Below are 27,986 nucleotides of genomic sequence, written 5' to 3' on the forward strand. Positions count from 1 at the left end.
TCTATCTTCATGATTTTCCATATCCATTATTTTAGTAACAATGAAAATGACCAGTGACCTCCCTGACCAACCCGTGGCCACCGGAATGTGCCCTGGAGGAACCTGTTTCGAGGACATTTTGACCATGACACCAAAACAAGGCATGCAACGGCTCTATCTTCATGATTTTTCATATCCATCATCTTAGTAACCATGAAAATGACCAGTGACCTCCCTGGCTAACCCGTGGCCACCGGAATGTGCCCTGGAGGAACATGTTTCGAGGACATTGTGACCATGACACCAAAACTAGGCTTGCGACGGTTCTATCTTCGTGATTTTCCAAATCGATTTTTTTTAGTTACAATGAAAATTACCAGTGACCTGCCTGGCCAACCCGTGGCCACCGGAATGTGCCCTGGAGGAACCTTTTTCGAGGGCATTTTGATCATGACACCAAAACAAGGCATGCGACGGCTCTATCTTCATGATTTTCCATATCCGTTATTTTAGTAACCATGAAAATGACCAGTGAATTCCCTGACCAACCCGTGACAACCGGAATGTGCTCTGGAGGAACCTGTTTCGAGGGCATTTTGACCACGACACAAAAAACAAGGCAAGCGACGGCTCTATCTTCATGATTTTCCATATCAATTATTTCAGTAACAATGAAAATGACCAGTGACCTCCCTGACCAACCCGTGGCCAACGGAATGTGCTCTGGAGGAACCTGTTTCGAGGGCATTTTGACCATGACACCAAAACTAGGCTTGCGACGGCTCTATCTTCCTGGTTTTCATATCAATTATTTTAGTAACCATGAAAATGACCAGTGACCTCCCTGGCTAACCCGTGGCCACCGGAATGTGCCCTGGAGGAACCTGTTTCCAGGACATTTTGACCATGACACCAAAACAAGGCATGCGACGGCTCTATCTTCATGATTTTCCATATGCATTATTTTAGTAACCATGAAAATGACCAGTGAATTCCCTGACTAACCCGTGACAACCGGAATGTGCTCTGGAGGAACCTGTTTCGAGGGCATTTTGACCATGACACCAAAACTAGGATTGCGACGGCTCTATCTTCCTGGTTTTCATATCAATTATTTTAGTAACCATGAAAATGACCAGTGACCTCCCTGGCTAACCCGTGGCCACCGGAATGTGCCCTGGAGGAACCTGTTTCGAGGACATTATGACCATGACACCAAAACAAGGCATGTGACGGCTCTATCTTCATGATTTTCCATATCCATTATTTTAGTAACCATGAAAATGACCAGTGACCTGCCTGGCCAACCCGTGGCCACCGGAATGTGCCCTGGAAGAACCTGTTTCGAGGACATTTTGACCATGACACCAAAACTAGGCTTGCGACGGCTCTATCTTCATGATTTTTCATATCCATTATTTTAGTAACCATGAAAATGACCAGTGACCTTCCTGGCCAACTCGTGGCCACCGGAATGTGCCCTGGAGGAACCTGTTTCGAGGATATTTTGACCATGACACCAAAACTAGGCTTGCGACGGCTCTATCTTCATGATTTTCCATATCCATTATTTTAGTAACCATGAAAATGACCAGTGACCTCCCTGACCAACCCGTGGCCACCGGAATGTGCCCTGGAAGAACCTGTTTCGAGGACATTTTGACCATGACACCAAAACTAGGCTTGCGACGGCTCTATCTTCATGATTTTCCATATCCATTATTTTAGTAACCATGAAAATGAGCGAAGTGTAGAATTAGCTCTAAGTTAAAATACACATAAATAAAAACAAAAAAAAAAACATGAAAATGACCAGTGACCTCCCTAGCCAACCCGTGGCCACCGGAATGTGCCCTGGAGGAACCTGTTTCGAGGACATTTTGACCATGACACCAAAAATAGGCTTGCGACGACTCTATCTTCATGATTTTCCATATCCATTATTTTAGTAACCATGAAAATGACCAGTGACATCCCTGGCCAACCCGTGGCCAACGGAATGTGCCCTGGAGGAACCTGTTTCGAGGACATTTTGACCATGACACCAAAACTAGGCATGCGACGGCTCTATCTTCATAATTATTCATATCCATCATCTTAGTAATCATGAAAATGATCAGTGACCTCCCTGGCCAAACCGTGGCAACGGGAATGTGCCCTGGCATGATTTTCCATATCCATTATTTTATTAACCATGAAAATGACCAGTGACCTTTCTGGCCAACGGAATGTGCCCTGGAGGAACCTGTTTCGAGGACATTTTGACCATGACACATTCCGGTGGCCACGGGTTGGCCAGGGAGGTCACTGGTCATTATCATGGTTACTAAGATGATGGATATGAAAAATCATGAAAATAGAGCCGTCGCATGCCTTGTTTTGGTGTCATGGTCAAAATGTCCTCGTAACAGGTTCCTCCAGGGCACATTCCTGTGGCCACGGGTCATTTTCATGGTTACTAAGATGATGTACATGAAAAATCATGGAGATAGAGCCGTCGCATGCCTAGTTTTGGTGCCATAACTGAAATGTCCACGAAACAGGTTCCCGCGAGGGCCATTCCGACTCCCGGGACAGGACCAGATCGTGTTGACCGGTTCCACATGTCCACTATCAGACGCGCATTATCCAGTTGGACATTTTTGCCGAAGACACCAACATTGTATTTAGTAAAGCATATAAACCATAATTGAAAACGTTTGCCGTGTACTGAGTACACGACGCGACCGCTCGTGCAACGGTCTGGTTCAAAAAAAAGTTACGCCAGCGGTCGCGCCGGTGTACTGAGTACACATTTGAAATGTGAGGTTAGAATTACGTATTTTTCGAGTACTTTCCGTACATTTTTTCATTTTTTTTCTGCCTTACTAACAAGAAGAAGAGTGGATCTTGGAATAGGACCATTACCCGGTTCAATTTGGTGCGAATTTCGATTATTTTTTTGCATTTTTCTGAGACGCGTGTACTCAGTGTTGGCCGACCACCGAAATGAAGAACGATTACACGATCGCAAAAGAAAAGACTATGCGGAATGTTGTTACGAGCTATCGTGTATTTGATGTTTCTCTTGAAACGTTCACTTATTGACTAAAAGGTATAACATAAAAACAAATAACATACACTTCAGCAATGCTCATCGTGGCAGTGCTGCCAGTTTATAAGGGGCCAGTTCATTACACGCAAGCGACTGATGGTGGGTTAAGCATGCTGTGGCAAATTTTCAAAAATATCCAAGCAGCAGAAGCAAAGATACAGCATTTTGCGCTTCGCTTCCTTACGAGCGCGTTATGTATTTATGTTGCGCGTCCTTTAACACAATATTTTTCGTTAAAATTTTCGTATAAGCGTTATAATTTTTTGATACATTTTTTTGGTTTAAAACTGTTCACCTAATGTGGAAGAGAAAATCATCATTCCAATCAAAACGAAACCACGATATAAGTTCAGCGATATGCATGTATTGGTAAAACTACACAGCAAAAAATAAATGCAATCCGCTTGATGTAACTCATTCCGATGTACTAAATAATCACGATTCCTTAGTACGATTACATCGTTTTTTTTTGTTCTTATGTGTATATCGTCCTATGTATTATTCATGCAACCGATGGATTGATCGGGTTGCAGCAGTTCAGATGTACACAACAGTTTTTTTTTCTGTGTAGCTTAACACCTGCTACACCGAGCTCAACCTGGGTGTAGCATTTTTTTTGCATCGGTCACAATCGAGTATCAAAACAAACCTGCGAATATACGAACGGTTTTGGTGCAAGTTTGCTACACCCGGTCAATGAGGTACAGATACAGGTGGCGCAGATAAACATTGCAAACCACTGGTTGTCTCTTTTGTTCTCCCGCTGATCAAATGCAACTCAATTAGTGACGTCACTAATTGAGTTGCATTTGATCAGCGGGAGAAGAAAAGAGACAACCAGCGGTTTGCAATGTTTATCTGCGCCACCTGTATCTGTACCTCATTGACACCCGGTGGCACAGCGGTGCAGGCGGCGCAAATTAAAGAATTCGTCATTAGAAATGTTTCTTATCTACTTTTTTTTATCCATCACTCACCTTTCACTAAATGTTGTAGTGTCATTGATTGACTAGGTAATTCGGATATGGAGTCGCAGCATTCCTCATCTTTTTGTTCATTAGTAGATCCTAGTTTACTTCTGCTATAATGGCGTTCAGGCGAGGGATTCTTTAGCATATCTGGTAAATTTGAAAGACTTAGATTTTCAATGCCAAGCCCAACGACAGATTGGGGTCGCACCTTCCGTGCAATGGATCGGCGCTTTGATTGTAGTTGTGGTGTTGCCTAGAATAGATCTCAATTAGGTATGCTATAAATTCAGCAAATATGATTTAACTTACGAGATTTAAATATTCCAGCTTCTGATTGATGATGTAAGTGAGCATGTGAAAATAAGGGATATGTTCAGATGATGCTAATTCATGATGTAGAAATTAGAAAACAACACTAACACACACACACACACACACACACACACACACACACACACACACACACACACACACACACACACACACACACACACACACACACACACACACACACACACACACACACACACACACACACACACACACACACACACACACACACACACACACACACACACACACACACACACACACACACACACACACACACACACAGCGCCAAAATCTTGTGCTACTGCCGAAACCAGGGAAGCCTCCTGGAGATCCTTCAGCATACAGGCCAATCTGCCTGTTGGATACTGTCGGCAAAGTGCTGGAAAGAGTGATCCTCAACAGGCTCACAAAATACACGGAAGGAGAGCACGGCCTGTCCGATATGCATTTTGGCTTCCGGAGGGGTAGATCCACTGTCGATGCCATCCGAACGGTCGTAGAAGCAATGCAGACGGCGCAAAATCAAAAGAGAAGAGGTAACCGCTACTGCGGAGTGATCACGCTGGACGTGAAAAATGCGTTCAACAGTGCCAGTTGGGTTGCAATCGCCGATGCGCTGCACAAACTGACAGTTCCCGAGTACCTCTGTAGCATTATGAGCAGCTATTTTCAGAATCGGACATTGATCTACGATACTGACAACGGGAGAAGAAGTAAAACCATAACAGCGGGAGTTCCCCAGGGATCCATTCTCGGTCCGACCCTCTGGAATGCTATGTATGACGAAGTACTGAAGCTGCGCCTCCCCAGGGGCGTGAAGATTATCGGTTTCGCGGACGACGTGGCGCTCCTAGTGGTCGGTGAATCATTGGAGGAAGTAGAAGTGCTCGCCACGGAGGCGATAGATGTTGTCGAAAACTGGATGCGGGGGAAAAAGCTGGCCCTAGCTCATCACAAGACCGAGATGGTTTTGATAAGCAACCGAAAGGCGGTACAACAGGCGAGAATTTCGGTCGGAGAGTGCATCATCGAATCGAAGCGGAATGTGAGACACCTGGGAGTTATGTTGGACGATAGGCTAAACTTTAATAGTCACGTCGACTACGCGTGTGAAAGGGCTGCAAAGGTGATTTCGGCACTATCTCGGATCATGCCCAACAACTCAGCGATCAGCAGTAGCAAGAAGCGACTTCTGGCAAGTGTGTCCACATCGGTGCTCCGATACGCAGCGCCTGTGTGGGTGACGGCACTACAGACAAGGAGGAACAGATCTCGGCTGAACAGTACGTTCAGGTTGATGGCCATGCGAGTATGCAGTGCGTACCGTACAATTTCGTCAGAAGCAGTCTACGTGATAGCCGGAACTATTCCCATAGATCTTCTACTCGAGGAAGAAAACGAGTGTTATAGAGATAGAGGCATATCAGGAGTCCGAAGAAGAGCCCGAGCTGACACCGTAAGAAAGTGGTAACAGCAGTGGGATAACGCTGAAAACGGTAGATGGACCCATCGGCTCATTCCGAACGTTTCAACCTGGTTGGATTGGAAACACGGGGAGGTCAACTTTCACCTGACACAGTTCTTGTCAGGCCACTGATGTTTCCGGAAGTACCTGCATCGATTCGGGCACGCAGAGTCCCCACTTTGCCCAGCATGCCCGAGTAATGAGGAGACACCAGAGCACGTGCTTTTCCACTGTCCCAGATTCAGGGCAGCACGAGACGGGATGTTAGCGGAGAGTATCACAAGCCTTAGCCCCGACAACATTGTAGAACGAATGTGTCGGGTAGAAAGCACTGGAATGCGGTGAACAGGGCTGTGGGACAGATCCTGTCGTCACTGCAGCAGAAATGGCGTGAAGACCAAAGGGCATCGGATCGCGAACGGAGTAGGCTAGATCCACCGTCGGGGACTAGTCCGAGTAGTCGTAACGCTCTGGTCTTGGGTCGTCGGGGCGTCGGTGAACCGGAAGCCACCCTCCAACCGGAATCATCGAACCGACCTCGGCACCTGACTGGTCGGGATCAAACCACCGTGTTCGGGAGAACTTCCATCGCCGGGGAACTCTCCGTCGGAGTAGGCTAGCTCCACCGCCAGGGACTAGGACGAGTATGTCGCGAGAAGCACCAGTGAATGGTCGTCGGGGCGCCTGTGAACCGGAAGTCACCCTCCAACCGGAATCGCAGGACCGACCTTGGCACCGATCTGGGAAGTATCGGTTCGGAAGATCTTCCATCGCCGGGGAACTCTTCGTCGGAGTAGGATAGATTCACCGCCGGGGACTATCTGAGTAATCAGCGCCCGTGGAAAACCACTGGTTCGGGTCGTCGGAGCGCCAGCGTACCGGAAACCATCCTCCAACCGGAATCGCCGGACCGACTTCGACACCCTGCCAATCAACATCGAAGGAATACGCAACGCGAACAACGGTTTCGGGAGATATTCTACCGCCGGAGAACTCTCCGTCGGAGTAAGCTAGCTCCACCGCCGGGGACTACGCTGAGTCGCAAGAAACTACGTCGAATCAACCGGGTTCGAGTCGTCGGGGCGCCAGCGAACCGGAAGCCACCCTCCAGCCGGAATCGCCGGACCGACCTCGGCACTCAACCGGTTCGCCCAGGAAAAGGTCAACGCAGCGAGAAAGCCACCCGAAGTAGAATAGCCACCCTCCAACTGGCATTGCCGAACTGACCTCGGCATTCCACTGGTCAACTTGGAGAGCAGCAGCAGTATGTCAAAGCTCACGAGAGCGCAGCAGTTAAAGCTACGTGATTAAGATAAAGCTCATGAGAGCGCAGCAGTTATGTTGGAGATAAAGTCAGCGATCTAGCGTGACTAGCTATGCCTGATAACAAGTGAAGTGCATGAGCACAGCCTCCCCGAAGTAGTCGCTTCTAGTGGAATCCGGGGGAAGCAGGCACTGTAGACCTTGGTGGAGGTTAGAGGCGTAGGGTTCAGAGTTCTCTTCTCTGTTCTGAGTCCCTCACGAACTGGCACGCGATGGACGAAATCGGTAGCACTGGTCATGCTTATCGAACGCGTGTCGGGAAGGCATAAAGGCTTTACCACCAAGAAAGAAAAAAAAACACACACACACACACACACACGGAGGTGGGAGCTAGGGGCTTGTTCCCTAGCGCCAATGAAAAACCACCAGTTGGCACTTTCTCTGCCCCCTACTCCCTCTAGGAGGTGGAAAAGTGACCGAGCGCCTAACTCCATAGGTGGCTCAAAAGAAGGCGTGCCGCTGAGCACATTAGGACCGATACCAGTTAGGTCCTAATTACGGTATACTGGCTGCAAAGACTAGGATTTCCCAAGGATTTATTCAACACGACGCTATGGAGCTGGTTTGCGTATTATTCCACTTCCTTACTAAGAATGGGTGACACTGTTCTGAAACGGCATTTGGGCTAATGGTACGTTTGCTCCCGTCCCGTTAAAACCGTGGCAGGCCTCCTAGTACGTTCAAAACTCGCCACCTTAGCTGGTGGAAAGTAGGCTCAGTTGAAGATTCCTGACTAGCGTCGATCGGCTCTGATCACGGTACCCCATGAAGGACCGTGACAACCTTATCATGGCCTCCCTGTTACATAGACAACCATGAGATCAATAGACGACTACTTACGACGAGTGGAGATAGCGGCTCGGAGGGGGGACCCGAAAAGCATGGATAAAGATAACGACAACAACAACACCAACGGAAAAGGTGCGGAGAATCCGTTCGCAAGAAGCGGTCTGGCGAGGTCACCGACAGAACAGAACCAGCACATGCAACAACAGCAGCTGGAGCAACAGGAGCGGGAACAAGAGCAGCAGAAGCGAGAGCAGGAGCTGTGTGACCAACAGCGCGAACAAGAACAGAACGAGAAGCAGCAGCAACGGCAGCTGCGAAGCGCATGGAATGTGCTTCCAAAACAATCAAAGGTGGAAGCTGCGAAAACTGTAGCGGACGAACTCCGTGAGTTCGTTGACAAAAGGCACAACGTGCACAAGGATATCAAGGACCTCGTTGCAAGGATCCAAGGTAGCCTTGGGTCAGCCATCAAAGACTGGAGAAGGCTGATGCAGAGAGCGGAAGCTGCTGAAACCGAGTTGGCGGCGACTAAGAACGCCCTGGCAGCAGCGGTACTACAACAGGCGAAAACCGGAACAGCCCCCGGTAGAGGTACCAAGACGAAAGGAAAGCCATTGGGGATGGATAACACACCAGCATTCACCCCAAAGAGAACCAGATCATCACCTGGAGATGAAAGGCTCGCAGCACCCAAAAAAACAAAAGAATGCGGATGCAAGACCGACGAACGAATTGATTAGCGGCGGAAAGGGTGATTCCCCCTGGCGCGAGGTCCGGAACAGGAAGGACAGAAACAAAAAGGATAGCGCTAAAACGCAAAAACCTATCAGGAGGAGGAAGAAAGGTGAAGCGGTCATCGTAAAAACCAGCGAAGACACGTACGCCGACGTCTTGCGGGCCATGAGAACGGATCCGCAACTCAAGGAGTTTGGTGATGACGTCCAGAAGATCAGACGAACCCAGGCAGGAGACATGATCTTCGAGTTGAAAAGAGACTCGAAAAATAGAAGCTCAGCGTATAAAGAGCTTACAGAGAGAGTAATGGGCGAAAAGGTGCACGTGAAAGCCATGTGTTCCAAAGCGACGCACCAATGCAAGGATTTGGACGAGATCACCACCGAGGAGGAAGTGAGACTCGCCATGAGGGATCAATGTAACTTGGAAGGCGTGGAAATGACGGTACGCTTGAGAAGAGGACCGTTTGGAACGCAGGCAGCGTCGATAAAGCTTCCAGTAGACGCAGCCAACAAAGCGATGACAATCGGCAAAATCAAAGTCGGTTGTTCAGTTTGCCCACTGAGGTTCTCCCAGCGACCGGAAGGGTACTACAGGTGTCTGGAATACGGCCACCTGGCGCGGAACTGCAAAGGAATCGACAGGAGTAAGCTATGCAGGTTTTGCGGTCAGGAAGGTCACAAGGCGCAAGACTGCAACAACGAGCAAAGATGTCTGTTTTGTGTCGACAAAAGTCGCAACAGACACGCGACGGGAGGCCCTAGATGTCCGGCCTTTAAGCAGGCGAGAGGTACTAAACCGCAGTAGAGGTAACTCAACTAAACCTCAACCATTGCGACACAGCACAACAGTTGCTGTGGCAATCCGTATCGGAGTCGAAGTGCGATGTGGCTATCCTTTCTGAGCCGTATCGTATACCAGCTGGAGACGGTAACTGGATCGCAGATAAGGCGAAGACAGCTGCTATATGGACGATGGGGAAGTATCCCATCCAGGAAGTAGTGTACCAGGCAAACGAAGACTTCGTGATCGCCAAAATTAACGGAGTTTTTGTTTGTAGCTGCTACGCACCTCCTCGGTGGACTACAGAACGGTTCAACCAGATGCTAGACGAGATAACCGACAAGCTAGCCGACCGGAGACCGGTCGTAATCGCCGGTGACTTTAATGCCTGGGCGATTGAGTGGGGCAGCCGCCTCACCAACCCAAGAGGGCGTGTTCTGCTAGAAGCGCTAGCAAAGCTCGACGTGGGCTTGGCCAACGTAGGAAGCACCAGCACCTACCGAAGGGATGGTCGAGAATCAATAATCGACATCACCTTCTGTAGTCCCGTGCTGGCGCGAAACATGAACTGGAGAGTTTGCGACGGATACACTCACAGCGACCACCAGGAGGTCCGGTATAGTATTGGATCACGGCCAGGGAGTACACTAACTGGCAGTCAACCTCGCGATCGAATGTGGAAGACGAAGCAGTTCAACAAGGAGCTGTTCGTCGAAGCTCTCAGAAGAGAAGATCCGGGGTCGAATCTAAGGCCGGAGGAGCTAACGGCAGCGCTGGTGAGTGCGTGCGACACAACCATGCCTAGAAAGTTCGAGCCGAACCATAGACGTCGTCCGGCATACTGGTGGAATGAAGCGCTTCGGGACCTCCGGAAAGCCTGCCTCAAAGCCAGGAGACGAATGCAAAGAGCTAGAACCGACGGCGAGAGAGAAGAACGTAGAGTAGTGCTGCGAGCCGCAAAAGCTGCTCTGAAGGAGGAGATCAAGCGGAGCAAGAAAACAAGCTTTAAGGAGTTGTGCCGGGATGCTGATGCAAACCCATAGGGAGATGCATACAGAGTGGCGATGGCCAAAATCAGAGGCCCAGCGGTACCCGCTGAGACATGCCCAGAGAAGCTGCAAGTTATCGTTGAAGGGTTGTTCCCTCAACACGAGCCTACGATATGGCCACCGACTCCATACGGCCATACATGCGAGGAGAGAGTGAGTAACACCAACGATGAGCTCATAGCAGTGGCCAAGAAAATGAAGGCGAAGAAAGCGCCCGGCCCAGATGGTATCCCCAACATAGCGTTGAGAACAGCTGTCGAGGCCAACCCAGATATGTTCCGGACATCTCTGCAGGTCTGCCTAGATGAGGGTTGTTTCCCGTCTCAGTGGAAAAGGCAAAAACTGGTACTGCTACCGAAACCAGGTAAGCCCCCCGGTGAACCAGGTTCATTCCGGCCGATATGCTTGCTGGATACGCTCGGCAAGCTGCTAGAAAGAGTCATCCTCTATAGGCTGACAACTTTCACGGAAGGAGAGCAAAGTCTGTCGGGGATGCAATTCGGATTCCGAAGAGGGAAGTCAACGATAGATGCTATCCAGGCGGTTGTTGCTACAGCCGACAAAGCAAGGACGAAAAAACGACGGGGTAACCGCTTCTGTGCCGTCGTCACGATCGATGTGAAGAATGCATTTAACAGCTCAAGCTGGGAAGCCATCGCTACAGCGCTGTACGAGATGAAGGTTCCGGACTACCTCTGCAGGATTCTCAGTAGCTACTTCGAAAACCGGACTCTGTGCTACCATACTAGTGCAGGGCAAAAGAACGTCACGATAAGTGCAGGCGTCCCACAGGGGTCTATATTTGGTCCGACGTTGTGGAACGCAATGTACAACGGTGTACTGACACTGGAGCTACCGACAGGCGTCAAAATCGTTGGATTTGCGGACGACATCACGTTGGTGGTAGTTGGCGAGACTTTAGAAGCAGAGGAGATACTCGCAACGGAGGCGGTAGACGCGGTTGAGTACTGGATGCAGGGGAAGAAACTATCTATAGCCCACCAGAAAACGGAGCTGGTGCTGATCAGTAACTGCAAGGTGGTGCAGAAGGCTGCCATTACAGTCGGGGAACATGCCATAGTCTCTAAGCGGGAGTTGAAGCATCTCGGCGTAATGATCGACGACCGGCTAAACTTCAACAGCCACGTCGATTATGCATGCGGGAAAGCAGCAAAGATGATCACGGCATTGGCGAGGATCATGCCGAATAACTCAGCAATCAGCAGTAGCAAGAGGCGGTTACTAGCTAGCGTGTCTACATCGATTCTAAGGTACGCTGGTTCAGCTTGGGCGACCGCAACGAAAACGAAGAGAAATCGCGCTCAGCTCTGCAGCACGTACAGACTGATGGCCATGCGAGTGGCAAACGCCTATCGCACGATATCATCGGATGCGGTGTGCGTGATTGCCGGGATGGCTCCCATCTCCTTCGTTCTAGAAGAGGACAAAGAGTGCTACGAGGCCAGGGGCACAAGAGGAGCTCGGAAGGCAGCGCGGGTCGCCACGATAGCGAAGTGGCAACACGAGTGGAATACCACAGCGAAGGGAAGATGGACCCACCGTCTTATTCCAAATTTGGTAGAATGGGTAAACAGAGATCATGGGGAAGTGAATTTCCATTTGACGCAGTTCTTGTCAGGTCATGGCTGCTTCAAGAAATACCTGCACCGGTTTGGACATGCAGGGTCGCCGTTCTGCCCTGAGTGCGGAGATGTCGAGGAATCGCCGGAACACGTTGTCTTCGAGTGTCCACGTTTCACTGTGGAGCGCAGCGAGATGACAGCAATCTGCGGTGCTGGTATAAGGGCCGACAACATTGTGACTAGAATGTGCCGCGACGAAGCCTGCTGGAACGCGGTGAATGTTGCGGTGGTAAAGATAATGTCGTTTCTTCAGCGGAAATGGCGAGAGCAGCAAATGAATGATCGTAGAGACAATCCGAGGCAAGCGTAGTAGTTCTGTCCGCGTGTGGTAGATCCGCCGTCGGGGACTACCGGTGTCGTGAGCGATTAAGGTGTGGAGCTTACTGGCTCTCGGTCGGTATTCGGGAGAACTTCCTACGTCGGGGAACGCTCTGTCGAAGTAGGATAGATCCACTGCCGGGGAGTATCCGAGTAGTGCGCGTGAAGTCATTGTGCTCAATGGCACACGGGCGGTAACGGGAGAACGTCTTTCGTCGGGGACTTCTCTGTCGGAGTAATACAGATCCACCGCCGGGGACTGTCAGAGTAGAGCGATCGGGAAGAAGCACCGGAGCATGGTCGTCAGGGCGCCTGTGAACCGGAAGCCGTCTCCAACCGGAATCGCAGGACCGACCTTGGCATCTGCCCGGGAAGTCGGTAGCGGGAGAAGTTTCAGTGTCAGGAAACTCTTCGTCGGGTAGGATATCTCCACCGTCGGAACCTCGAGTGCTGATTGGCACTCGGGCGGCACCGGGAGGGCAACGTTCTCGGGGCAAATTAGTGGGAGCCGATGAACTCAGCGTGGCTTTAGAATAACAAATTTGATGGAAGTGGTACTAACATAGAGTTTACCGCTCAATGGCAGCACATTAAGCAATAACAAGCTAACCGGAGCCGAACGGCTAAGAACGATTAGAATAACAAATTTGAAAAGTAGCATGTATGTCGCTTAGTGGCGATACTGGAATATTAACAGCATACTAACGAAGCGGTGCGCATAGCATGAAGAAGACTAGGATAACAAATTGGTGATGATGCACAAGGCACATAACGCCTCCCCTCCGAAGAAATACTGCATGGTGGTACCGGAGGGGAATTTAAGGTGGAGGTGAACTAGGAGAGCGCACATTCGAATCCCACACAGCGTCTTTAGAAGATTTTTGGACTCCTAGAATAATAATAAAAACACACACACACACACACACACACACACACACACACACACACACACACACACACACACACATACACACACACACACACACACACACACACACACACACACACACACCCACACACACACACACACACACACACACACACACACACACACACACAGACGAGGTCACAACTGAGGAAGAGCTGAGAGTCGCATTGACCGAGCAGTGTAACTTGGAAGTACCGGCGACAATCCGAATCAGGAGATCGTTTGCAGGTACCCAGACGGCGGCAATCCGACTTCCAGTAGACGCGGCCAACAAGATTGCGGTAGTCGGCAAGATCAAGGTCGGATGGGCGGTGTGCCCGCTGCGACTGGCTCCCCGAGTCACCAAGAAAATGGAGAGGTGTTTCAGGTGCATGGAATTTGGTCACCAGTCAAGACACTGCAAGGGTCCAGATAGGTCCAAACGGTGCTGGAACTGCGGCGAAAACGGACACGTTGCTCGAGACTGCACGAAGCAACCCAAGTGCATGCTGTGCAAGTCGGAGGAAGGAAATGGCCACCGGACGGGAGGCTATAAATGCCCGGCCTACAAAAAGGCGAAGGCAGGCCAACAATGATGCAGATAACGCAAATTAATCTGAATCATTGCGACATCGCACAGCAACTGTTGTGGCAGTCGACAACAGAGACGAAGTGCGATGTTGCGATCATCGCAGAGCCGTATCGGGTTCCTCCTGAGAACGGCAATTGGGTAGCGGATATAGCAGGACTGGCAGCTATACAAGTTATGGGCAGATTCCCTATAGAGGAAGTGGTGGAAAACTCTTACGAAGGTTTCGTGATCGCCAAAGTTAACGGTGTCTTCGTATGTAGCTGCTATGCGCCTCCAAGATGGACCGAGGAGCAATACAAATGGATGTTGGATGCACTCACTGACACGCTGGTAGGACGTAGGCCAGTAGTCATCGGCGGCGATTTCAACGCCTGGGCCGTTGAGTGGGGCAGCCGGCAAACCAATGCAAGAGGATATAGTCTACTTGAAGCTCTGGCGAAGCTGGACGTAAAGCTGTGCAATGTAGGAACAGTCAGCACATTCCGCAAAGACGGTCGTGAATCCATCATCGACATTACATTTTGTAGTCCATCGTTGATGGAAGACATGGACTGGAGGGTGAGTGAGGAGTACTCCCACAGCGACCACCAGGCGATCCTCTACAAGATAGGCCAGAGAGCTCCTACGTCCATACAGAGAACTAGAACTTATGAGCGGAAGTGGAAGACGAAGGACTTCGACAAGGAGACTTTTATCGAGGCACTTCGGCCAAATAGCGATGCGGCAAACCTCGACCCAGGGTGGTTGACGGAAGCGCTAGCAACGGCATGTGATGCAGCAATGCCGAGGAAGATTGAACCTAGGAACGCTAGACGCCCAGCGTACTGGTGGAATGCGACGCTCAGCACCCTTCGTGCGACTTGCCTCCGAGGTAGGAGACGAGTTCAGAGGGCAAGAACTGCGGCCGATAGAGAAGAGCGCAAGGTTGCGTTCCGTGAAGCTAGAGCTGCCTTCAAACGAGCTATCAAGCAGAGCAAGGCGAACTGTTACAAGGAGCTATGTCAGGAAGCCGACGCTAACCCCTGGGGAAATGCCTACCGCATCATAATGGCAAAGCTGAAGGGCCCAATGACGCCAGTCGAAATGTGCCCAGACAAACTGAAGGGTATCGTGGAGGGTTTGTTTCCAAAACACGATACAACAACGTGGCCACCTACGCCGTACAGCGAGGGTGATGTGGAATTTGACGTAAACCGACTGGTCTCGAACGACGAGCTCGTTGCCGTGGCGAAAGCATTGAAGGTGAAGAAGGCTCCCGGTCCGGATGGAATCCCCAACGTGGCGTTGAAAGCAGCGATCCTGGAGTATCCCGATATGTTCAGGTCAGTGTTGCAGAAATGCCTGGAGGAAGGCATCTTTCCGGATATATGGAAGGTCCAAAAACTAGTGCTGCTGCCAAAACCAGGAAAGCAGCCGGGAGATCCAGCATCGTACAGGCCGATCTGTCTGTTGGATACGCTCGGAAAACTCCTGGAGAGGATTATCCTTAACAGGCTGACCGAGTATACCGAAAGTGAGGGAGGGCTGTCCACGATGCAGTTCGGCTTCCGCAAGGGAAAATCGACGGTTGACGCAATTCGGACCGTCGTTGAGATGGCGGAAAGGGCATCCTTACAAAAGCGGAGAGGAGATCGCTACTGCGCCGTGGTAACGATAGACGTTAAAAACGCGTTTAACAGCGCCAGTTGGGAAGCTATCGCCGTAGCCCTGCATAATATGCGGGTCCCCGACTATCTGTGTAGGATTATAAGGAACTACTTCCAGAATAGAGTCCTTGTGTACGAAACCAACGTAGGGCAGAGGTCGTTTAGAGTGACAGCAGGTGTTCCACAAGGGTCAATACTTGGCCCTACGCTCTGGAACGCAATGTACAACGATGTGTTAACACTGAAGCTTCCGGCAGGTGTCATTATCGTGGGGTTCGCAGACGACGTTGTATTAGCGGTAACTGGCGAATCAATCGATGAAGTCGAAGTGCTGGTATCGGAGGCAATCGACACAGTGGAAAGATGGATGAATGGAGTGAAGCTGCAGATAGCCCATCACAAGACAGAAGTGCTCGTAGTCAGTAACCGCAAAGCAGTGCAAAGGTTGGAGATCACGATCGGAGAGGAGAGAATTTCATCGCAGCGCGCGTTGAAGCACCTGGGCGTGATGGTCGACGACCGCTTAAACTTTAACGCGCACGTTGACTATGCCTGCGAAAAGGCGGCGAAGGCGGTTAACACAGTAGCGAGGATTATGCCAAACGCGGGCGGTCCAAGAAGCAGTAGGAGGCGCCTCTTGGCAAATGTTGCAACCTCAATACTTAGGTATGGAGTGCCAGCTTGGGCTCCGGCGCTAAAAACGAAGAGAAACCGTGGAAGGCTGGGCAGTGTGTTCCGGCTCATGGCTATGAGAGTCGCGAGTGCCTACAGAACAATCTCGTCGGAGGCTGTATGCGTTATCGCTGGGATGATGCCCATCTGCATCACCCTAGAGGAAGACGTCGAGTGCTATCGGCGGAGTAACGTAAGGAATGCGAGAGCAGCTGCTAGAATGGACTCGCTGGTGAAGTGGCAACAAGAGTGGGACAATGCGGCGAACGGAAGGTGGACCCACCGACTGATCCCAAATGTGTCGGCGTGGGTGAACAGGAAGCATGGGGAGGTGAACTTCCATCTGACGCAGTTTCTGTCCGGGCACGGCTGTTTCCGGAAGTACCTGTTTCGATTCGGTCACGCGTCTTCCCCTCTGTGTCCGGAGTGTGTGAACGTGGAGGAAACACCGGCGCACGTCGTCTTCGAATGCCCTAGGTTCTCGGAGATGCGCAGGGATATGCGCGGCCTGACAGTCGACAACATTGTCGAAGAAATGTGTCGCGACGAAGCTACGTGGAACGCTGTCGACAGAGCAGTAACGAGGATGCTGTCCGCGCTGCAAAGGAAGTGGCGCGAAGACCAGAGAGCGCCGGAACGCGATCGGAGTAGGCTTGATCCACCGCCGGGGACATGACTGAGTCGTCCGTTGCGTAGTACCGGTTTTTGGTCGTCGGAGCGCCGGTGAACCGGAAGTCTACCACCAACCGGAATCGCCGGGTCGACTTCGGCACCTTACTGGTCGGGATGAAAACATCGGTGTCGAGAGAACTTCCACCGTCGGGGTCTTTCTCTGTCGGAGTAGGCTAGGTCCGTCCACCGCCGGGGACTAGACCGAGTATATCGCGGAGAAGCACCGGAACTTGGTCGTCGGGGCGCCTGTGAACCGGAAGCCAGTCTCCAACCGGAATCGCAGGAGAGACCTCGGCACCTGTCCGGGAAGAAACGGTTCGGAAGATGTTCCACTGCCGGGGAAGTCTTTGTCGGCGTAGGGTAGATCCACCGTCGGGGACTATCCGAGTCGTGCGCGAAAAACTGGAGTGCTAAAACGGCACCGTTCCTCGGAGAAACTCAGTATGATCCGAAGTACTTGCTGGTGGTATTAGAATAACAAATTTGGTGTGTGTTTGTGCTAACTGTGTCGCTGAATGGCGATAGGTTAGGTACGAACACGAGAACGACTAGAATAACAAATTTAATTTTAGAATAACAAATTTGGTGTATGTTTGTACTAACTGTGTCGCTGAATGGCGATAGGTTAGGTACGAAAACGAGAATGACTAGAATAACAAATTTAGAAGCGACAAAAAGTGCATGAGCACAATAGCAGAAGAGCGCATGAGCGCATTGCCCCCCCTGAAGCAGTCGCATATCAGTGGTACCAGGGGGATCGAGGCGTCAAGGTGTAGCAGAGTTTTTCCAATCGGTTTTCTCTGCTTGGGAGGTTGGGAGGAAAAAAAAAAAAAAAAAAAAAAACACACACACACACACACACACACACACACACACACACACACACACACACACACACACACACACACACACACACACACACACACACAGGGGCAGCAGGGACGGATGTCCTGGGGCCTGACGCACCCCCCCGCTTGCGAGTCAGCCGCGTAGTTGCCGGCTAAGAATAGGACTACTAACCCCAATTCAAGGTGTCAAGCGACCCGTGCCGAGGAATGAGTGATCGAGGGGGTGAAAAAGATGCTCGATCTTTAACGGAGCCTGTGGGGCACCTGGGCACCCCCCACAGTAAGCTGTCCCTTACCGCGTTAATGCAGAGCTCTGGCGTGGTGGACATTCTTTCTCGTGCGACTCGTGGGAATCAAATATGAGTAAACAAATTTCGAAATCAAGTGCAACAGGTAGTAGTGGTGCGATCAACCCCTTCGCAAGAAGCGGGTTGATGCGGTCTCCAACAAGGAGAAGCGAGGAGTCAGGTGCTGGAAGCTGCTTACGCAGCTCAAGCGTGGGAGCTCCTGTCCACTCCACGGCAAGCCAGCCGGCGGAGGTTATGGACGGAGCATGGTTGCTGAGGGCCATCAGCCAAGTAGCAGGAAAAGGACGGCCCGCATTGGAGGTAGCTGAGCGGCAGCTTGGCAAAATTATTGACTTCGCGACAACTAAGTCGAATATAAGTAAGGACCTGAAAACGGCCTTGCTTCGGCTTAGAGCGTCAGTTGATGAGGCCAAGCAGGAGCACGCGGTCGCGTTGCTGGCTGCGGCAGCGGCGGAACCCGCAAAGGAGAAAGCGTCTAAGCTTACGCAAACGGAGGCCTTCTCCTTCGCGGGTAGTCCGAAGAGTGTGGAAGCGAATGCTCGTGACAAACGTGACAAGCATTCGCAGAAGCGGGCGAGGCAGCCGTCAGGTGAGGAGCTGTCTGGCGGTGCCCGCAAGGCCAGGCGTATAATAACCCCGAAATCCGGTGGTTATGCCGGAAAGTCGGACCCCAGCCAGGGTTCCCGGAAAGCTGGGAAGGGTGGGCCTGAAAAGGCCGGCCCGTCCCGGAATGATGGGAACAAGGGGTTGCGACCAATGGTGGGCCCTCAGCAGCCACAGAGCAGGGCGATCCAAGGAGAGGACCCTCCTTGGACAAAGGTAGAGCGGAAGAGGAAGAAGAAGGGGAATCCGCAGGCAGAAGTGCAGGTCGCCAAACCAAGGCGTAGGAAGGCAGGTGCCAGGCGCGAAAAAGGTGACGCTATCGTCATCAAGACCGAACAGTCGAAATACTCGGACGTCTTGAAGGCGATGAGGTGCGACGCCAAGCTTGAGGGTCTTGGAGCCGACGTACGCAGTATCAGACGTACTCGTACGGGCGAAATGATCCTGGAGCTTAAGCGCGAGAAGGATCACAAGGGCGCCGCCTACAAGAGGCTGGCAGAAGAGGTCCTTGGTGATGGAGTGGAGGTGAGGGCTCTTACGCATGAGGCGACTCTGAAGGTCAAAGACCTAGACGAGATCACCGAAGCGGAAGAGCTCGTCACGGCACTGCGGCAACAGTGCGATGTTCAGGTGGCCGCCACAGCCGTCAGGCTGCGGAAAGGGCCAGCAGGGACACAGATAGCTCTGGTTCAGCTACCTGTGGCGGACGTTAAAAAGTCCGTTAAAGTAGGGCGGATAAAGGTGGGCTGGTGTGTATGTCACCTGACATTCCACGAGCCACCAGAGGTTTGCTTCAGGTGTCTGGAACCAGGACACAAGTCGTGGGACTGCAAAGGCCCCGACAGGCGCAAACTGTGTAGGCGATGCGGCGCTGAAGGTCATAAGGCCCAAAGCTGCACGAGTCCGCCCATCTGCATGATCTGTACCGGGAAAACCTCGAAAAACAGACATGCGATGGGTGGTCCAGGGTGCCCGGCCTTTAAGAAAGCCGCAGTGAACAACAAATCACAGTGCAGGTAACGCAGCTGAACCTGAACCACTGTGATGCGGCTCAGCAACTGCTTTGTCAGGCAGTTTCTGAGTGGGAGACGGATATCGCCATCATATCGGACCCATACCGAGTACCCGCCGGCAACGGCAACTGGGTCGCGGATGGGACCAGAAAAATGGCGGCGATATGGACGACGGGTAAATACCCCGTTCAGGAGTTGGTGTCTACTACCTATGAGGGCTTCGTGGTCGCCAAAGTAAACGGGGTCTTCTTCTGTAGCTGTTATGCGCCTCCGCGGTGGCCGATCGAGCAGTTCACGCAAATGCTGGACCGCTTAACGACCGTGCTAACAGGGCGAAGGCCGGTGGTAATAGCGGGCGACTTTAATGCCTGGGCCGTGGAATGGGGAAGCCGTTTCACGAACCAGCGGGGTCAGATCCTGCTAGAAACACTGGCCATCTTAGATGTCGACTTGGCTAATGTCGGTACCAAGAGTACCTTTAGTCGAAACGGAGCGGAGTCAATTATTGACGTGACCTTTTGTAGTCCTGGCCTAACAAGTAGTTCGAACTGGAGAGTAGATGATGGCTACACTCACAGCGACCACCTGGCGGTTCGTTACAGTATCGACTACAATAACAGCAGACAGCGGATAGAAGAAGAGGCGGCTAGGCCAAGGCCAAGCCCTCGCAGGTGGAAGACATCATACCTCGACGAAGGGGTATTTAGGGAGGCGCTCCGCCGTGAGCGAAACTTAATCGGTTTAGACGGCGACGAGCTGGTAGCGGTGCTCTCACGTGCGTGTGATGCGACCATGCCTAGGCGAGTCCACCCTAGAAATGGGAGGCCACCGGCTTACTGGTGGACCGACGCGATTGCGGACCTGCGCCGCGCCTGCCTACGGGCTAGGCGGCGGATGCAGCGAGCACGATCAGAGGAAGAGCGAAACGAACGGCGGGTGGTGTTCGCCGCTGCAAAAGCCGCGCTTAAGACCGAGATAAGAGCAAGCAAAAAGGCCTGCTTTGAGGGTCTCTGTCAAAGAGCCAATACGAACCCGTGGGGTGACGCCTACAGGATCGTTATGGCCAAGACGAGAGGTGTGATGGCTCCTACAGAGCAATCTCCAGAGATGTTGGAGGGGATCATTGGAGGACTTTTTCCGCGTCATGATCCTAGTCCTTGGCCTCCTTTCGTAGGACAGCCGGGGACTGGGGCTGGCGATGAGGAGAGGGTCACCGATGTGGAACTTGCGGGGATAGCTAAGTCCCTTAGCGTAGGTAAGGCCCCAGGTCCGGACGGAGTTCCGAACCTGGCCTTAAAAGTAGCTATTGCAGAGGCTCCCGAGATGTTCAGGTCTGCTATGCAGAAATGCCTGGACGAGGGAGTTTTCCCAGAAGCTTGGAAGAGGCAGAGCCTGGTACTATTGCCAAAGGCGGGGAAACCACCCGGAGACCCGTCGGCATATAGACCAATATGCTTGATTGACACGGCGGGGAAGGTGCTCGAAAAGATCATCCTCAATAGAATGTTGCGGTTCACCGAGGGTGAAAATGGTCTTTCGAGTAACCAGTACGGCTTCCGGAAGGGGAGGTCCACCGTAGACGCTATCTTGTCGGTTACAAAAACCGCCGAGAAAGCACTTGAGCCTAAGAGGAGGGGAATTCGTTTTTGCGCGGTAGTGACTCTGGATGTAAGGAATGCGTTTAATAGCGCTAGCTGGTCTGCTATTGCCGATGCGCTCTTGCGTCTGGGGATACCGGAGTACCTGTACAAGATTCTCGGAAGTTACTTTCAGAATCGTGTACTAGTCTACGACACGGAGGTGGGTCGGAAGTGCTTTCACATAACCTCAGGAGTCCCGCAAGGTTCCATCCTGGGTCCGGTGTTATGGAATGTCATGTACGACGAGGTGTTGAGGTTAGAGTATCCAGTGGGAGTGGTGATTGTCGGATTTGCCGACGACATTACGCTCGAAGTCTACGGTGAAACGATCGAGGAGGTAAAGTTGACTACCAACCACTCGATCAAGGTTGTGGAGGCGTGGATGCGGTCCAGGAAACTGGAGCTGGCTCACCACAAGACAGAGGTGACGGTTGTTAACAACCTGAAGTCGGAGCAGCAGACGGAGATCAGTGTAGGAGACTGTACTATCCTGTCAAAGCGCTCCGTCAAACACTTGGGCGTGATGATCGACGATAAGCTTACCTTCGGTAGCCACGTCGATTATGCCTGTAAAAGAGCCTCCACAGCTATTGCGGCACTGTCCCGGATGATGTCCAATAGCTCTGCGGTGTACGCCAGTAAGCGCAAGCTTCTGGCTAGTGTTGCTACATCCATACTTAGGTATGGCGGCCCGGCGTGGGGCACCGCGCTAAGTACTAAATGCTACCGACGGAAGCTGGAAAGTACTTACAGGCTTATGTGCCTGAGGGTTGCGAGCGCGTACCGTACCGTGTCACACGACGCTCTCTGCGTCATTACTGGTATGGTGCCTATCAGCATTCTTATCAGTGAGGACATGGAGTGCTTCGAAATGCGCGGCACAAGAGGCATACGCAGGACTGTCAGGATGGCCTCTATGGTCAAATGGCAGCGCGCGTGGGACAGTTCCACCAAAGGAAGGTGGACCTATAGGTTGATACCGAGGGTAGATAGTTGGATTAATAGGCGCCATGGGGAAGTTTCATTCCACCTGACACAGGTCCTTACAGGTCATGGTTGCTTCCGACAGTATCTTCACCGTTTCGGGCATGCGGATTCTCCCGAATGCCCAGTGTGCAATGGTTTAGAGGAAACAGCGGAACACGTTTTGTTCGTGTGCCCGCGTTTTCGCACAATGCGTGACCGCATGCTTGCCACATGCGGGGAGGACACAACTCCGGACAACTTGGTCCAGAGGATGTGTAGGGATGAGTTTGGCTGGAACGCCGTTTCAACGGCTATTACCCACATCGTCTGGGAGCTACAGAGGAGGTGGCGCGTGGACTCGGAGAATGGCTAGTCCAGATGCAGTACAAGAGGTGGTCCAGGGGTTCGGAGTCGGCTTCGTAGGTCATACCGGTGCCCTGCGGTCGAGATCGACCCTTACAACGATTAAGTGGCCGCGGAGAGGAAGTCCCGGTAGCGGTGCTGTCGTGGCGTCGGTCTACTGGGTTGGATCCAAGCCCGCGGTTGGAAAGGGGTCCCCGGCAAGGGTCGGGGCAGGTGGAGACCCTGCCGTCAGCAACCTACGGATGCATCTGATAGGGCCTGAAGGGTAGTGATACCCTTCCTTTGCGGGCAGGTCAGATCGGGTTGCATGTGGGCATCAGTTCTTGATGTCCGCTCAGCAGTAGGGCGCGGGCGGGGTTGACTCTGCCCGCCTTCCGAGGACAAAGGGAGTGGCGAGGACCACTCGGGAAACTGGCTAAGCGCCAGCATGCTACCGTGATGGACTCTCCAAAGCGAGTCATCGATGTTCGTTGCTGCAGGCTACGCAGCTAACCTTGTGGGTGCGATGTGCACTAGCCCCTCTCTGAAGCAATACCTTCTTGGTGGTTCCGGAGAGACGTAGGGTCTGGCGACCATAGGAATGGTTTAGTGGGTACGAGGAGAGAGTAGTCCTGGATTTTACTTTTGTTGTAGAAGACGGCCTGTCAGACCTACACTACCCTAACCTTCTGTTAGGGTGTCTGTTGAGCAGATTATCCCCCTATGGTTTAGAAGGAAAAAAAAAAAGGAACACACACACACACACACACACACACACACACACAGGTGGGAGCTGGGGACTTGTTCCCTAGCGCCAATGAAAAACCACCAGTTGGCATTTTCTCGGCCCCAACACACACTAGGAGGCAGAGAAGTGACCGAGCGCCTAACTCTATTGGTGGCTCAAAAGAAGGCGTGCCGCTGAGCATGAGCACATTAGGACCGATACCAGTAAGGCCCTAATTACGATATACTGGATGCAAGGACAAGGATACACCCAAGGACTCGATCAACACGACGCTATGGAGCTGGTATTCGTACTATTCCATTTCCTTAGTAAGAATGGGTGACACCCAAGGGGCAGATCACTCTTTGAATGTGCATTCAATTTGCATCTAATGTATGAAAATGCATTTTTATATATTTTTCATCAACTCATCATTGATATATTTGTGTACTGTTTTCATGTCAGTTTACTGAATGCCAAAACTGTATTTCAGTTTATTTATTTTCCATTCTGTATTATTGAGATTACAAGCACATACGGCTGAATCAGCAGGTTAGAATTCCTTTTTTCCTTGCAAGGGCAATTTCGCTCACCAGGACGGTACCGAAAAAGTTTTCATTCATTCGAGCATCACATAATGCACGACTGTTGCTGCTCTCGATGCGGCTGCTTCCCAATCATCGACCGCCGGAAACTTCGGAAGGTGGAACTCCCTTTACAGCTCCGGCAGCCGGTTGTGTGTACATATCCTGGTACGATTGGGAGGGCCGAGGCTACGGCAGCGGAGAGGATGCCATGATTGAGGATACCGTTTCGACGATGGATTTCGCAACGACGGCGTTCCCTGTGGTGGACCCTACGTGAACCACCGAGAATCGATCCGGCCACGACCAAGACAGATAAGTTCGATTTCGACGCAAAGTATGTCACGCTCATCATCGGACGCGGCGGGAACAAGCTCCGCGAAATTCCGAGCTTTGGTACAAATAGACAAGCAGCATAACGAGAACAGCCGGAACAATGTGTCGGTGATGGACGATCAGTGGAATGTTGACCGCATGCGAGACATCGGTGAAAGATGGCAGGGAAGACTCAATAATATATTCAATAAAGTTTCGTCCTAGGTTTCGTCACTTCTTTCACATTCAATCTTAGTTTGTTTTATATTCTTCAAATGACACAACAGCAGCTGTTAAAAAAATGTTTTTGTCTAAGTTAAACTGAGTCAGTTTAGCCTGGATATTGGGGTCAACCCAACCTGGAAACTTGGGGTCAACCAGGCAAAACGTGCTTTAGTCTGTCATTAAGTATTAAGTATTGATTTTTTTTCTGAGTATGCACAACACCTCTCTGTTAATAGAATTGTCAAGGGCTTGAGGATAACTCCATGAGTTTGGGGGTAATAATAATGAATAATTGCATCAAAATGCATTTGAATGCAATCAATTTTTTTCATATATCAGATGTCACAATAGTGATCCACCCCTTGGTGACACCACTCTGAAACGGCATGTGGGCTAATGGTACGCTTGCCCCCGTCCCGTTAAAACCGTGGCAGGCCTCCTAGTACGTTAAAAACTCGCCACCTTAGCTGGTGGAAAGTAGGCTCAGTTGAAGATTCCTGACTGGCGTCGATCGGCTCTGATCACGGTACCCCATGAAGGACCGTGACAACCTTATCATGGCCTCCCTGTTACATAGATAACCATGAGATCAAAAGACGACTACTTACGACGAGTGGAGATAGCGGCTCGGAGGGGGGACCCAAAAAGCATGGAGGAAGATAACGACAACAAGAATATCAACGAAGAAGGTGCGGTGAATCCGTTCGCAAGAAGCGGTCTGGCGAGGTCGCCGACAGAACAGAACCAGCAGATGCATCAACAGCAGCTGGAGCGGGAACAAGAGCTACACGAGCAACAGAAGCGTGAGCAGGAGATGTGCGGCCTACAGCAGCCCGAGCAAGAACAAAGCGAGAAGCAGCAGCAACGGCAGTTGCGAAGCGCATGGAATTTACTTCCGAAGCAATCGAAGGTCGAAGCTGCGAAAACTGTAGCGGACGAGCTCCGCGATTTCGTCGATAAGAGGCATAACGTGCACAAGGACATTAAGGACCTCGTGGCAAGAATCCAAGGTAGCCTTGGGTCAGCCATCAAAGACTGGAAACGACTGATGCAGAAAGCGGAAGCCGCTGAAACCGAGTTGACGGCGACTAAGAACGCTCTGGCGGCAGCGGTATTGCAGCAGGCGAAAACCGGAGCACCTCCCGGTAGAAGTACCAAGGCGAAGGGAAAGCAATTTGGGACGGAAACTACTCCAGCATCCACCCCAAAGAGAACCAGATCATCGCCTGGCGACGAAGGGTTGGCAGCACACAAAAAAAAAACAAAAGAATGTGGATGCCAGACCGGTGAACGAAGCGATCACCGACGGAAATGAAGACACCCCATGACGTGAGATCCGGAACAGGAAGGACAGAAACAGAAAGGATGGCGCCAAAACGAAAAAACCTATCAGAAGGAGAAAGAAAGGTGAAGCAGTCATCGTGAAAACCAGCGAAGATACGTACGCCGAAGTTTTGCGGGCCATGAGGACGGAACCGCAACTCCAGGAGTTTGGTGCTGACGTCCAGAAGATCAGGCGAACCCAGGCAGGAGACATGATCTTCGAGTTGAAAAAAGACTCGAAAAACAGAAGCTCAGCGTATAAAGAGCTAACGGAGAGAGTAATGGGTGAAAAGGTTCAAGTGAAAGCCATGTGCCCCGAAGCGACGATTCAATGCAAGGATCTGGATGAGCTTACCACCGAAGAGGAAGTGATAATCGCCATGCGGGAGCAATGCAATTTGGAAGGTGTGGGGATGTCTGTACGCCTGAGAAGAGGACCGTTCGGAACGCAGGCAGCGTCGATAAAACTCCCAGTAGAAGCAGCCAACAAAGCGATGACCACTGGCAAAATCAAAGTCGGCTGTTCAGTATGCTCACTGAGGTTGTCCCAGCGACCGGAAGGGTGCTACAAGTGCCTGGAACACGGCCACCTGGCGCGGAATTGCAAAGGAATCGACAGAAGTAAGCTATGCAGGTGGTGCGGTCAGGAAGGGCACAAGGCGCAAGACTGCAAAAATGAGCAAAGATGTCTGTTCTGTGTTGACAAAAGCCGTAACAGACATGCGACGGGAGGGCCTAGACGTCTGGCCTTTCAGCAGACGAGACGTACTGAACCGCAGTGGAGGTAACTCAATTAAACCTCAACCACTGTGACACAGCACAACAATTGCTGTGGCAATCTGTATCGGAGTCGAAGTGCGATGTGGCTATCCTCTCTGAGCCGTATCGCATACCAGTTGGAGACGGTAACTGGATCGCAGACAAAGCGAAGACAGCTGCCATTTGGACGATGGGGAAGTACCCCATCCAGGAACTAGTGTTTCAGGCAAACGAAGGCTTCGTGATTGCCAAAATTAACGGAGTTTTTGTTTGTAACTGCTACGCACCCCCTCGATGGACTACAGAACGGTTCAACCAGATGCTAGACGAGCTAACCGACGAGCTGTCCGACTGAAAACCGGTCGAAATCGCCGGGGACTTTAACGCCTGGGCGGTTGAGTGGGGCAGCCGCCTCACCAATCAAAGAGGGCGTGCCTTGCTAGAAGCGCTAGCAAAGCTCGACGTGGGCTTGGCCAACGAAGGTAGCACCAGCACCTGCCGAAGAGATGGTCGAGAATCCATAATCGACGTCACCTTCTGTAGTCCCGTGTTAACGCGAAACATGAACTGGAGAGTTTGCGACGGATACACTCATAGCCACCACTAGGAAGTTCGGTACAGCATTGGAGTATGGCCACGGAGTACACTAGCTGGCAGACATCCTCGCGATCAAATGTGGAAGACGAAGCAGTTCAACAAGGAGCTTTTCGTCGAAGCTATCAGAAGAGAAGACCCGGGGTCGAATTTGAGGCCGGAAAAATTAACGGCAGCGCTGGTGCGAGCGTGCGACACAACCATGCCAAGGAAGTTCGAGCCGCACAACAGACGTCGTCCGGCATACTGGTGGAGTGAGGCGCTTCGTGACCTCCGTGCAAAATGCCTCAAAGCCAGAAGGCGGATGCAACGAGCTAAAACCGACGACGAGAGAGCAGAACGCAGAGTAGTGCTGCGAGCCGCGAAAGCCGCTTTGAAGGAGGAAATTAAGCGCAGCAAAAAATCAAGCTTTAAGGAGTTATGCCGTGATGCCGATACAAATCCGTGGGGAGACGCATACAGAGTGGTGATGGTCAAAATCAGAGGTCCTGCGGTACCTACTGAAACATGTCCAGAGAAGCTGAGAGTGATTGTCGAAGGGCTGTTCCCTCAACACGAGCCTACGATTTGGCCACCTACACCATACGACCATGCAGGAGAGGAGAGAGTGAGCATCACCAACGATGAGCTCATAGCAGTGGCCAAGAAAATGAAGGTGAAGAAAGCCCCCGGCCCAGATGGGATCCCCAACGTAGCGTTGAAAACAGCTATCGAGGTTAATCCAGATATGTTCCGGACGTCACTGAAAATCTGCCTGGATGATGGACA

General features: G+C 51.5%; 1 protein-coding gene across 14 annotated transcripts in view; it reads right to left on the reverse strand.

The window, feature by feature from the left end:
* LOC109398163 (F-actin-uncapping protein LRRC16A) overlaps positions 1–27,986 on the reverse strand; it is a 632,161-nt gene that overhangs the window by 156,932 nt on the left and 447,243 nt on the right. For 11 of the 14 annotated variants that reach the window (XM_062851852.1, XM_062851842.1, XM_062851847.1 and 8 more), the window contains 2 exons: positions 4,354–4,374; positions 4,051–4,297 (listed from right to left, as the gene is read on the reverse strand). In XM_062851852.1, the coding sequence (XP_062707836.1) occupies positions 4,051–4,297; positions 4,354–4,374 (268 nt within the window). The remainder of the gene's footprint in view (positions 1–4,050; positions 4,298–4,353; positions 4,375–27,986) is intronic. The other 3 variants (XM_062851849.1, XM_062851843.1, XM_062851840.1) reach the window with 1 other exon arrangement.

This window comes from Aedes albopictus, chromosome 2 (genome assembly GCF_035046485.1).
Source record: "Aedes albopictus strain Foshan chromosome 2, AalbF5, whole genome shotgun sequence".
NCBI classification, from domain to species: Eukaryota; Metazoa; Arthropoda; class Insecta; order Diptera; family Culicidae; genus Aedes; species Aedes albopictus.